Here is a 13,030-nt window from a genome sequence, read left to right as displayed (position 1 = left end):
ATAGGTCTACAAAATGTTCTTGGGTGGGATAAGCGCTGACCTGGGGCCCATTCAACTTGCACTGCATCTACGCCGGTGTGTGTGGTGGTCCAGCAGTCTGTCTGTCGTGTGTGTGTTTGTAAAATAGAGATAACAAATGAATAATGAGTAGATAAAAGGATGGTTGGATTAAAAACAGCAAACTGGGCACAATCATCACGACGACGCTTTACTGTCAACATTTCATTGTGGTTTTTTTATAGCTAAATATTCACGACAACAAGACTACTACACAGGACCTTCATTTATTAATCCACCAAAACAGAATATATAGAATACAAGCTTTTTTTTCTGTCTAGGAATCTCTCAAAGGCACAGGGTATCTGTTAATCGGCCATATTAATAAGAAATGACATGAAGCAAAATATGGCATCCGCACATAGCTGTCATTCAACATCCATGTCCCAACTAAATGCATAATGCAGTATCATTCCAGATGCTACTCTGAGATTAAAAATAAAAATTTATATTTCGGACAGTTCTGTTCACTAAAGTCCAGCTTCCCTGCATAGTCACTGCTTTAAAAGGCAAGGTAGGAGATATTTATGAGTTTCAGAGTACAACGAAGAACACTTCTCATCTTTCCACAGCAATCAGGTCAGTGGTTAAGGCGGGGCAGGAGGGAATCACGACTATGTACAATATAGCTGAGGCTGGACAGGAGCGGCTACAGGCAACTAGCCACTGAAAACAGGGAAGGCACAGGGAACGAGGGAAGGACCGTAAAATATCAGGTGAAGGCAAAGAGAAAAAGAATGGCAGCAGCACAAAATTGGCAAAAGGCTCTTCCAACATGTTCACATGATTGCAGACACACACCGGACGACAACACGCTCGACACCAAACATCAGCTGTTTGCAAAACCTGAAGCGTACACAGAATGACAGAATGGGATGGCATGATGTTCAACTTAAAGCAAAGGTGTGTGTGTGTGTGTGTGTGTGTGTGTGTGTGTGTGTGTGTGTGTGTGTGTGTGTGTGTGTGTGTGTGTGTGTGTGTGTGTGTGTGTGAGAGATAATTCTACAAATGAGTGGCTAAGGTTGTGTGCCGTCGGTCAGAGTGTGCAGGTTGAAACTCGTCCTGGGCAACTTGGCGGGCGGCTCCATCGGGTCCTTCTCGTCATCCATCGCACTCAGAGAGCTGGACTGCAGCACGAGATCGCCGCCCTCGTCCTCGCTCTCCTCTTCCTCATCATCCTCTTCTTCTTCTGATGGAGAAAGGGGGCATTTGACGTGGCATTAAGTGAAACTGACGGCACAACTTGAAACTGATCATAGTTTGTGAGGGGGAGTCGCGGTGAAATTACCTTTCTCCAGGTCGCGACAGATTCGGCTCTTGACAGCGCTGGCAAACTGCAACACAGATTAAGAATTGGACATTTATAAACATGTATCATCCGGTGCAGACTGATCCTATGCGACTGTATGTGCAGACACGTACTTCTCCCATGACGGCAATGGGTGTCACTCCTTTAGCCTGGGCCACCCTGTGTTCTATCAAGTAGTACATGTACTCATCATACAGCAAGCGGATCAGGTGAAAGGAGCCAAAGCTGGCAGCACTGCGCAGAGTCAGGTCCCGGATTACCATAGAGCTGGTAAGAAAGCACAGAAGACAATTATCTTCCACATAAAACCAAATATGTTTTATATATACTGTACACCGTTTTTCTTTGTCCTCTCACCTGTAGAAGGACCAGTTGAGCAGGAAGACCTTGGCAGCCTTTGGTAGGGCGACGGAGTTGTGCTCGTAGGGCTTCAGGGCCTCTGAGACCACACCGTCCAGCCAGGTAGCCCACTGCTCAAGAGAGTTCTGCTGCTGCAGAGTCATTTTAAAGTCCTGCTCCAGCCGCTGCACCACACTGTCCTCACACTGACACACCCAGGATGCCTGCTCCTGAGGGGAGGGGGGGAGGGGGGGGAGACACGGGTCATGTTTCTGCTCTATTTCACTCAGAACACTAGTGTTCAGTCATAGATAGGAGGGTGAGATGGTAGCACACCTGTACGTTAGTGAAATCAACCCGGTTGAGGTCTGAGAGCATCTGGTTGATCTGGGCTGTGTTCTGCAGGACAGCGCGGGCTGCCTGGGCCAGGTGGTTCAGGCTGGTATAGCGGCGCAGCGTCTGGGAGAAGGAGCCCACACACACCACCTGAAGGACAGAGGGAGGAGGAGGAGGAATAAGGAGATGGCTCATGTCAAGAGGCCGCCACAATAAGGGCCCAGTTCACACTCTGGGCTGACGTGCATCCATTCACGAGACAACAGCACTGAAAACGTGTAAAACGCACAATGAAAAAAAAAGAAGTCACTCAAGACATTTAAGATAGATTGCCTCGCCAGATGTGAACTGTCTGAACTGGATCTAGACAACATCTGGATAGATCTGAAACGCTGTTAACATCTGACCTAGAAAATGGATGCAGAGCTCTGTCTTAATAGCGAATCAGTGCAGAAGCCCGCAAATACCTTTATGCGAACCATCTCTTCTGGGATGTTCATCATGGCGCCTGTCAGCCAATTCTCCAGACTCTTGGCAAAGTTGCGAATGGCCTGAGTTAAGGCACCTGAGGGAGGGATGGTGTTTATGTAGAGAGGATGGAGAGAGAGAGAGAGAGAGAGAGAAAGAGTTTACATTTATATTTAAACACAGAGGAACCTGCCCCCAGATTAAGTCCCCTTTGCTGCAAATCAGTCAATTAGTCTCGATTGTCTCACTCCACAGTTTTGTATACACAGCCCTTACGGGCCTTACAGACTTACTAGGGATGGGTCTCAGTACATCAGAGATGAGGATCTCCACCAGAGTCTGGTAGAGCAGGTTGTCGCACTCTTTCGTCCAGCGCAGCACTGGCTCATACTTACACAGCACCACCAGGCACGTTTTGGGCAGACGCTTCTCCGACTCATTGTGCCTGGAGGCGGAGAGGACACCACGTTCATACTCGTTACAGCAGTGGATGAGATGTACGTGCTCGTATTTCTTTCATTGGCTGAGTGTGCTAATGACACTTACAGGTTGAGTGATTCTGTGTCACTGCTCTGGCTGAACCTCCAGAAGGATTTCCACAGTGTCTCCACGAGAGTGAACTGAAGGTTGACCATCACGTCGAGTATGGCCTGTGGGGATCACACACACACAAGACCACGGAGGTGTCTGAACCATTACCAAACCAGTAGCTACATCAAGGCTATGACTTGTGGGAGTGGAGAAAGAAGAAAGCTGAGGTCAGTGTGCGTGTGCTGTCTTTGTCCATGACTGCCTACCTCACAGTGCTCTCTGTAGAGAGTCTGAAAGGCCTTGAGGTGTTCCAAAAGGATCCCATCAGGCAGGGTTCCATCTTGCAGATCAATGTCCACAAAGTCTGGCAGAGGCCTTGATGGCTCTGCACAAGAGACAGCAGTTGTTCACGGCTTGTATAGCGGAGTACCAAAAGTACCAAGGACGCAAATCACAAAAGCATTCATTTCTTTTGAATAAAAAGTGAAAAAAATGGTGAAACATTTTTGTGTGTAGGTGTTGCTCACCAAGGAACTGCTGATACTGTTGCACCTGCGCCGAAATATCACATAGCGCCCCCGCCTGCTGCTGACCCATCCCACCTGATGTCCCATTGGTGATCCCCTGTGCCTTATGAAGTGGCTTTATCCTATTGGACAGAACACACATCAATCAGGGGAACAGTGGGGAAAGAGTCACGGGGAAGCACTTGAAACAAGCTGCAATAACGTCGTAAGCTAGGCGACTGATACGTCTTCTTTGAATGGATCATCTACCACAAAGTGTTGATAAGGGACACCAGTGCGCGGCCTCGTGTGGATACCTGTTTTTCTGTGAGAAAGGCTGCTGCCTCATCGCCATGTGCTGCTGTTCATCCATCAGCCTGAGCAGTGGGGAACCAGATTTGATCCTCAGACCATAGTAGTGGTACTTCGAGTTCCCTCTGAAACACACACACACACAATGAGTTATGCCCTGAGATACTCGTCTAGCAAAATATATATGTGTGTGTGTGTGTGTGTGTGTGTGTGTATATATATACCTGGTCCCTAATCTCCGTGTACGTAGCCCCATGAAGACGGACCTGATGAGTTTGCCGAAGGATGCAGCATTAACAGGTTCTAGTTTCTGCTCCTGGCAGTGCAGCAGGTAGTGGTAGTAGAGGGTGCAGCGAGGTAAACTCACCCCCTCTGCCCCCTCATAGTTATCACACAGCCACTGCACCTAGGGAAGACGGAGCGTGCCACAGTTTTAATGTTATGAACTGTCATGTCTTAGATTGTAACCAGTACATTGTTCCCTTTGAACTGGAGTACTCACAGTAGCGGGTGGGGCGCGAGAGTTGGGGCTGGAGAAAGTCTGCCCTCCTCCACCTGCCGCTCCTCCTCCTAACATGTAACCTCCCTGAATGACGTAGCCCCCTCCGCCTGCAGCAGCTCCCCCGCAATTGGCTCCCGCTGTTGCCACAGAAACCGGCTGCGAGGTCACAGAGCCAGTGATGTCTGACTCGGTGCTGGGCGTGGCCTCGTAGTAGGAGGAGGAGGAGGTGGGAGGGGTCTGGGAGTAGAGGGGCGAGTCGGAGAAAGGGTAGTTGCTCGATCGACTGGACAGGAAAAGACGTGTAGGCACACGCACAAACATACAAAAGTGTGACTGGGAAAGTAACAAGGTGTGTGTGATCCATCGTGTGTGTGTGTGTGTGTGTGAGCATGTCTGTGGCAACATGCACACAGAGCAGGTTCCTCTCTACTCACATGGAGGACGTAGTAAAAGTCACGTCTCCTCCTCCGTCCACATACTGCACCTGGCCAGAGTACACATGCTCCACCTGGACAAGAATCAAACAGGACACTTAATGCAGAATTCGTTCATTTTCAGCCACTTTAGGGCAGCATAACAAGCTGTTAACACAATATTAACATATTACCGTATAAAGTTATAGCAAACAGTTGTCTATTACACACCCAGGAGCAAGTCCAATATGCACTCTCCTTATAGCTCTGTTCTTGCTCTCTATCAACTCTTGTGAGAAAATCTGTCACTTTAGCTGTTCCCCAGCGAGTCACTAGCTTTGTCTGCGTGTCATTATGTAGAGGGCAGATAGTGTATCATGGCTTTTTAAAAGCTTTTGGGCTGAGAACAGCTGCCTGCTGCTGCTGGAAACATCATGGATCAGTGGGATGAGAGTGAAGTTGGGGGTTATAAAAACAAAACAATAAGCTGATTGTAGCGGCGTTCCGTCTGTGTTGTTCATTATTAAGCCGCAAATGAGCTGCAGACACAGAGACCTTTTAACTCTTTTCCTTTTATCTTTATTTTACGCAGCAAAGCCTTAAATGAATACACAAATAATATACTCTGTCGCACGCGTAAGAAAATGAAGTCACTGTGTCCGCAGCTCATTTGCGGCTTAATAATGAACAACACAGACGGAACGCCGCTACAATAGTAGAAAAACGACATGCTCTCGTGCCTAAAGCAGCTCTTCGGTTTTGCACCGGCTGCCGTCATGACGTCATTGAATCACGACCAAAAAAGGAGTGTCAATCATTAACATAAATGCTTTTCAATATATTTTACATATCTTTAGTTCCTGCACAATGAGCATAATTCAGAAATTAAATGATTAATATTCCCGAAATTCCAATGAACTAATATATACACTTCTGGCTCTTACACTGATGGTAAAAGGCTACATAAAAAGTCAGGTGAACTGCAGCTTTGGGATTTAATTCATATAAAAAGACATGCAATGTTAGTATAAAATCATAAATTGGAGCAAATTTTGACTTATTCTTTACTAGACATCCAACTTAACACAAATAGCAATGAGCGGAGAGTGAAAGAAATAATAATAAATCAACCATATTTATTTTAATACCAAGCACATTGTTGTTCTACTGAAGGAAGAACGCTTTGCTCCATAACTGGGTCAAGAGGGTTTTTGTTCAGAGGAGGGATCAAGCAGGAACATCGTCTGAAACTTGTTAGACAGCTTACTGTCATTACTGACATTTATAAATGGAAGACTGACTTTATTTCACCACCGTCTCAGAGTCATCCTGAAAAATAATTTCAATCGCCCTGAAATCATTGTAAACCGTCAACAATTCTAAATGTTATCCTTTTGCTTTGTTCGTGTCATCCATAGAGGTTAATTGCATAAAAATGACACAAAAAAACGCTCATTCGCTCATTCTGCAGAGTTCAGTTTCCAGGTACACCACAGACCGCCTGGGGAGGCCGTAGTGATGGAGGTGAAAAGACATGCAAAGCAGGCAAAGCATTTTGTCAAAATGGCCACGGGGCTTTCTCTTCTACATTGCTGTCTTTCTATCTGCCTGTAGCAGAGAGCAGATCAATACTAAACGATGCACAGTCAAACGACCTTTAATTTAACGTATTTATTGTATATTTTCTCACATGATATACGAGACATGTTTTGTATGTCTGTTTACCTCCTGGCTAATGTGCACAGACTGTCGATTGTTGATGTGGCCAGACTGAGTCCTCTTGGCTGCCTGGGGCACCGCTTGCAACACTGACCTCTGCAGGTGAGTAAAGCCACAGTGTCAGATGGAACTATGGGCACCCTACCATTTGCTGTGACATGCTCCGGCGTGGTCAAACGGTAAACTATTGGTGTTTGTGTATATGTTTGCATCTTACCTGTTGGGCGGACTGCACTGGTTGGACCACCTGAGCGGGAACACCGGGGGCAGGTGGGCTGGAGTCTGACAGGCTGTCATTGGAGTGAACAGAGCCCTCTAGGGAGGCCAGAGGGAGAGAGCTTTCATCAAGACGATTGAACAAATCGACAGAAAAGCCACCAATACCACAAGTTCAGTACTCACGACACACTGCTTCCAAATCGTAATAACAGTCACCGCAGAACATCGTACAATAAAGGTGTTTTTTTTGTTTTCTTCCACTGAGGACAGACTGACAGTGGGGAGGAGAAAAGAGTGCGTATGTCCAACTCTGCTTTCATCCTTATATCTTGCATGCAGAAGGGCAGCCTTGGACAGCTAATCTCCCCAGATGGAGAGAGGAATCACTCCATCTTGTAAACATGCAGATCAGATGAGAGAGGGAAATGAGAGACACACGAGGGATGATGGGTAGAGGGAGAAAACGGAGGATGGAGGGTGGTAGGAGGAGAGGGTGGTATTCACTTCCTTGTAGCCTTCAGGTGGAAAAAAAACAATCTACTTAAAACTGTTTTGCACCGTCCTGCTCTCACTGTGCTGCTCTTCAGCGAAAAAAGGGGAATCACTTTTTATTTAAACAACTTTAGATGCAATGAATACAGAATATGTTATACTTAGAGGTTACATAGTGTTTCCCTCAGGCTTCTGGCTAAACATCCAATTAGTCACTTCTGTCTGGTGGCAACTTTTATACCTACAACTTTTAAGTAAATAAAAGTGTATGAATAGAACAAAAAGCACAATAGCTAAAGTGCACCTCTTTAATAGTGCATGATTACTACGTGAGCTGCATAACTGTACTGAGAAGAGACCAGCTCTATTTACTGCAGCCCGTAGATATGAGGGAGGTTTTAATAAGCAGTTATTCAGCAATCTTAGTACTTCATGAGCCTTCGACATGCCCCAGGCCTTCGAGTGTCACTCTGGGTGAAAGTGCAAAGTGTTACTTGATACTAGCAGGGGGGGGGGGGAAGACCTACGAATAGACGGCCCTAAAATAAACATTCAGACAGACACCAGGGTCTGCTCTGTCTCATATCCAGTAGTCAACACCATATCTTAAAAGTACCAACTCATTTGTTTTTTTTTATTCAAAATATAATTTTGAAAAAGCAATGGTCTGGAAACGATCCAAAGCCTCGTAAGCATGCATTACATTAACATAGATAAGCATCTTATCTTTTGTACAACTGCAGGGTTGCACACTTAAGGCCATGTTGATTAAATATGTCTTGTACCACAGACTCTCTGTTAATAGCAAAAGCAGCAGAGTCGAAGTTAAGTCAGGTTCTATCCATCAGTCATCCACGTTCCTCATAATGTATGCACCACCCACCCAACCACACAGGCAACTCTGAAAGAAGGAAAGCAACTAGGTAGGGCTAAGAAACCTGTAATCTACATGACCACGACACACTGAACTCATAAACATTATCATCATAACTAATCAATACTATAGTTATATGCAGAATGTGAGACAAAAAAAGTTAGATAGTTCCTCAAATGTGTGTGGATAGAATTGGAGCATGTTTTTATGAGTTTTTTATTTTTATATTTGTATTAAGTTAACTTATTATTACGTATAATTTTGATTATTGATTTGTGGTGCTAGCTAAGGACTTGATTAATCCTTTAGTATATAATATGTAGTGAAAACAGTGAAGGTGACCATTCCAACGTCCTAGAACCCAAAGTGACATCATCCAATATATTCAATATGTCTGACCAACAGTCCAAAAAAAGCTAAAGATAATCAATTGACATTGATGTAAAACAGAGGAAAGCCTGAACCAGCAAATATTTGAGCTTTTCCTTCGATACATGACTTAAATATTCACTTTATTATCAAAGTTGTTGACAATTCATTTTCTGTGGATTAACTAATGCACCAATTGTTTAAGCACTGTTTGATCCAACTTTAATAAAGAGATGGAGGCCCTGGCCACTAAAGACAACATATTTGTCGTCACTTTAAAGATGATTAGCCAAAGATTCATACACACCTCCCCTCTGCACTGTTTCATAACTACAATCAATCACAATGTGCCAGACAAACTGCCAGTCTCCAACCAGGACCCAGCCTGTTGCTTTCCCCCCGCAGGTACACTGACGCCTGCTCAGACTGCTTTCCATATCCTGCCCCCCTGCTGCTAGAGACACCTGTATAATATTCTGTGTGCACAGTGTGTGTCACCCCCATCACGGTCTCTCACCTGTAACGGTTACTATGATGTACTGGGGCGAGTTGCTCTGCCCATTACTCTTCTGGACCGCAGCATGCTGCATTTCTGGGTTCACGTAGTGCTGCGTGGGCGTGGTCAGAACCTTCTGGCTCTGGCCGGTGGGCGGGGCCTGAGAACAAAGTGCATCCTGTCCAGTTTTTGAGGCGGCGGTTCCAGAGGTCGGTGGGATCTCGGAGGACAGGAAGTGAGCCGTCGTCTTGGCGGACGGGGTCGTGGTGGCGGGAGGTGTTGCCATGGTTACTGCGTTGGCCTCCTGAGGCTGAAGGTCCTCGGAGTATCCAGAAGTTGCCATGGCAACCGATGCTTCGAAGGCACTGGTTCTGCGGATAAAACGAGAGACGGCCCTCATTAGTGAGAGTGCTACAAAACATACATGTTATTCTACCCCTCTGTGACGTGTCTACACGGACCTTGACTGTGTGAGCTCACACGTGTGTGTGCGTGTGCGCACACGTGGAACACAAACCAGTGGTGGACGTGGGGCTTTTTGTTGTAAACCATCAGTAGCCTAGAGCGTTTCCTGTTTGGTCACGTATGAAAACCTAAGCGCCATAAATAAAGCAATTGAATATATATTCAAAACAAGGTTCATTGACCGTGACCAGAGTGTTTCAGGTGAAATAAATCAACTAAATGACACATCCAAAAAATATGACAATATTCGAGCATGGACAGTAGCAGATATTATCGTCTGGAAATGAACTCATATTAATCTTTGGACCCACTGTCAGTCAAAACTTTAGTCCATCCCACTGGAAGATAAGCCACTCCTGCGTAAACCAACACGGCAAACAAGACGACCAGACGATCATCCGGCACACCGTGTTCAGTGACTCAATGTCACACCAAAAACTTTTTCAAAGTCACAAAAAGATTATGAAGTATACTATACACCCATATCTCAGCATTTAGAACGCGTAAACGAATGACTTCCGGGAGCAGTTTATTTCTAATCGATCTCAGGGTTTCTGAAGAGCTTGAAGAGTGAGTTGAGGAGACGAGAGTGATCGCTTCCTCAGCGAGGAGCTCCGTTGAGTTGTGACGTTACCGAGAGCTACAGCTAGTCCCTCGTGTCGGATCGGTAACACATCTATAACTATGACACCAAACACGTCTCTTTATCATTTCATCATGATCGAAACTGTAACAACAACAACAACAACAAAACTGAACAATCTAACAAATGAGCCAAAAAAGTACGATCGGCACTACAACACACACCCGCCATCTTGTGCTCTTATCAAATATCTGACATCGCCATAACAACAGTGTGCGTTTGAAAAGAAGCTAGCAACCACTTTCATCACTCACGCGCTCGACCACTACCACGGTAACGACGACGGTTACAAACAAGCACGAGACCACATACGTCATGAGAAAAAATAAAATGATAATTATGAGATATATCACTTTTTCACCTCTAGTTTATCCCAATATTATCCTTTTAAGTCGTTGAAGTTTTTTCCCCTTAGATTTAGGTTGTTGTTGTTGTCTCCCGTTGCTTGGTTCTTGTCGCCAGGACTACCGTGACTATGGCGCCTTGCCTTCACCGGGGCAACTGTTGCTATCCTCTCGTCATCGCCCCGCCCTACACTAAATGATGATTGGCTGACTTGCGAGGTGGTCGCAGCGTCAGTAAAATACCGCGTCGTTCATTGGTGGACAGTACCCGTCTGTCACTTTCACCAGAGCCGGACGTCAAATGACCACTTTTATTCTCACTCAATCTTACTTTTTAGATTGCTTGATGTTGCTGCCGCCATTTATCATCTTTATGAGTTACATTAATGCAAATATTTTGGATTTTATTACTCTGTATTCTCTGTACATTGCATATTCATTTTATTCTTAATACTGTGAACCTTTGCATATCCCCAGAATATATCCCTGCACATTCCTGTTTGTCTCTTTCATTCCAAACGGTTACATTGTAGCCTACATACTTTTAAATAGTATTTTTGAAAATATTTTCATTTTTACTTTCTTCAATTCAATATTTTTGTTTTTGTATATGCACCAATAGGGCTACACCTAAGCACATTCCTTGTATGTGAAAAGCTACAATAAACTGGATTCTGATACCCCCTCCCCCCTTCCTCTATAGACTTGTATTAATAATTCATATTTTACAGCATAGAAGTTGACGATTGATTTGAGTCGCTGTAGTATCACCAGTTGGCCTCTGAAATCTCTGTGTGTGTATGTGCCCCTTGCAGTGAATACCATTGTATCGCACCGTAGTTATCTTTGAGGTGACCGGATAGTGATCTCCATCCATTGCATGGCAGAGCAGATAGTCAGACGCAGATTGTGTGGTGACACACTGCACAGCCCAACTGGTGTAAGGGACAGAAAGGCCAGCAAAAGGTCACAGGTGGTGAGATAACCAAGAGCTCTGTTGACATCCCCTCTGGCATCATTTGCTGCTTTATCAAAACTTATCTTTTTCTCTATGTGCATTGTTGCCCGTAAAGGTCCCCGGTCGTATCTCTGGGCATGACGAAGAGTGGAGGTGAGTTGAGGTCCTTATCTGAGATGCTGAGGCCTATAAAACAAGCTGTCCAGAAAGGAACACAAACAACACAGACACCTCAAGCAGCATTTGAGACACCTACGGCATCTTTTCCCTCTCAACATGTGGAAGGCAGCACTCTTGACCCTGGGCTTGTTGGTGGCCCTGGTAGACAAGGTGCGGTCGAATGACGCCCATCCCCCTTTCTTTGGGGTGAAACTGTGTGGAAGAGAGTTCATACGAGCCGTCATCTTTACCTGCGGTGGTTCTCGCTGGAGGAGAAGTGTGGGAGACTCAGGTAGGAGTGTGTATGAGAGACTTTGGAGTTAATTTTTTCATGATGTGTCATGTTTTCCTAGAGTCAAACAGTAATATTAAGAGATTTGCCTCTGCTTTTCATCAGCTCTTATTGGGGAAGAGGCCTTTGACCCATGGAACACAAATTCCATCCCTCAACTTACTGGCGAGCAGGATCCTGCAGAGTCCGAAGTATGGAGAGATCAAACATTACATGAGGCATCTGTGGCTGCTGGATTCAGCCGCTCGGCTCGCTCACCAATTTCCGAAGGGGTGCTGGAAGCTCTACGGAGTGCAGATAGGAAAGGACGGGATGTAGTGATCGGACTGTCCAACGCCTGCTGCAAGTGGGGCTGTAGCAAGAGTGAAATCAGCTCTCTGTGCTGAGAGCTCCACTATTTTCCTATGTAGTTCCTTCATTTCTTCACACTTAAAACTCCACATCCCATCCAACTCACAGGCCATGTGTTGATTATTGATGCAGGAATGTGTATGTGTACTCAAAATGTGTTTACTGTTGTTATCACATATTGCATACTCGTTTAATAAAGATTTATGTATCTGGTCTGACAGTGTCTGTTCCTCTTACAAAAGACACACTAAAATGATATTTCATGCTTTTGGAACACTTCCACTTTTCTCAAGCCTTGTTTCAGAAATACAGTTTGAGTTTTGTCGAGGATTTCGAAATGATAGGAAGTGGTGGTGACTATATGAATACACAGAGAGGCCTCACATTCATTGAATTATAGCTGCTTTCTGTGATTTTACAGGGACGCCACATGAGACACATATTAAGTGTGCTTTGTATCCCATAATAGACCAGCAACAAACTGCCTCTGTGAAGCCTATGCTGGTGGACTTTGGTTGTTTATTTTATAAGATCATAAGAATTTGCTAATCCTCCTTTCAGAGATCAATTAGCACAGTCATGTTGAGACATATTGTCATATAAACTGACCGTAGCAAGTTCACACAGATCAATTACACAGAGTTATATGCTGGAGGATTTTGAAGCTGACACCATCTGGTGGTCAGAAATTAAACACAACACTAAACGATTCATATAACATATGTGTTCACAGAATTTAAATATGTGATGCATCTTCATAACCAACGACATTTTAAGTAAACAGTTAACACTACTGATAGATACTGTGGCTGTCTAACTAACGGTATACTCAATAGCCACGGTTACTCTGCTGGGCAGTTTGTCCACAAGCGTTAC

At 44.9% G+C, this 13,030-nt stretch overlaps 2 protein-coding genes across 7 annotated transcripts; one reads left to right on the top strand and one right to left on the bottom strand.

The window, feature by feature from the left end:
* Nucleotides 1-947: 947 nt before the first annotated feature.
* LOC306696220 (MHC class II regulatory factor RFX1-like) lies at nucleotides 948-10,512 on the bottom strand. Of its 6 annotated transcripts, none has more exons than XM_079159776.1 (18): nucleotides 10,412-10,512; nucleotides 8,964-9,313; nucleotides 6,710-6,807; nucleotides 6,499-6,588; nucleotides 4,795-4,868; nucleotides 4,361-4,643; nucleotides 4,083-4,264; nucleotides 3,864-3,983; nucleotides 3,568-3,689; nucleotides 3,307-3,425; nucleotides 3,056-3,159; nucleotides 2,803-2,954; nucleotides 2,509-2,606; nucleotides 2,042-2,191; nucleotides 1,724-1,935; nucleotides 1,480-1,633; nucleotides 1,346-1,391; nucleotides 948-1,246 (listed from the first exon to the last, which is right to left on the bottom strand). In XM_079159776.1, exons 2-18 carry the CDS (start codon nucleotides 9,283-9,285, stop codon nucleotides 1,074-1,076), a joined length of 2,499 nt encoding a protein of 832 aa, XP_079015902.1. In that variant the 5' UTR covers nucleotides 9,286-9,313; nucleotides 10,412-10,512; the 3' UTR covers nucleotides 948-1,073. The 6 variants fall into 6 exon arrangements, with proteins under 6 accessions (XP_079015902.1, XP_079015904.1, XP_079015903.1 ...); XM_079159778.1 differs by having other exon boundaries at nucleotides 948-1,243; XM_079159777.1 differs by lacking the exon at nucleotides 10,412-10,512 and adding an exon at nucleotides 9,719-9,811.
* Nucleotides 10,513-11,628: 1,116 nt separating this feature from the next.
* LOC306696450 (relaxin-3-like) lies at nucleotides 11,629-12,189 on the top strand (the record flags this gene model as incomplete). Its single annotated transcript, XM_079160060.1, has 2 exons — nucleotides 11,629-11,803; nucleotides 11,909-12,189. 2 exons carry the CDS (start codon nucleotides 11,629-11,631, stop codon nucleotides 12,187-12,189), a joined length of 456 nt encoding a protein of 151 aa, XP_079016186.1.
* Between the last annotated feature and the right edge of the window lie 841 nt (nucleotides 12,190-13,030).

Source organism: Pholis gunnellus (assembly GCF_910591455.1).
Source record: "Pholis gunnellus genome assembly, chromosome: 5".
NCBI classification, from domain to species: Eukaryota; Metazoa; Chordata; class Actinopteri; order Perciformes; family Pholidae; genus Pholis; species Pholis gunnellus.
This window is presented reverse-complemented; position numbering and strand designations above follow the sequence as displayed.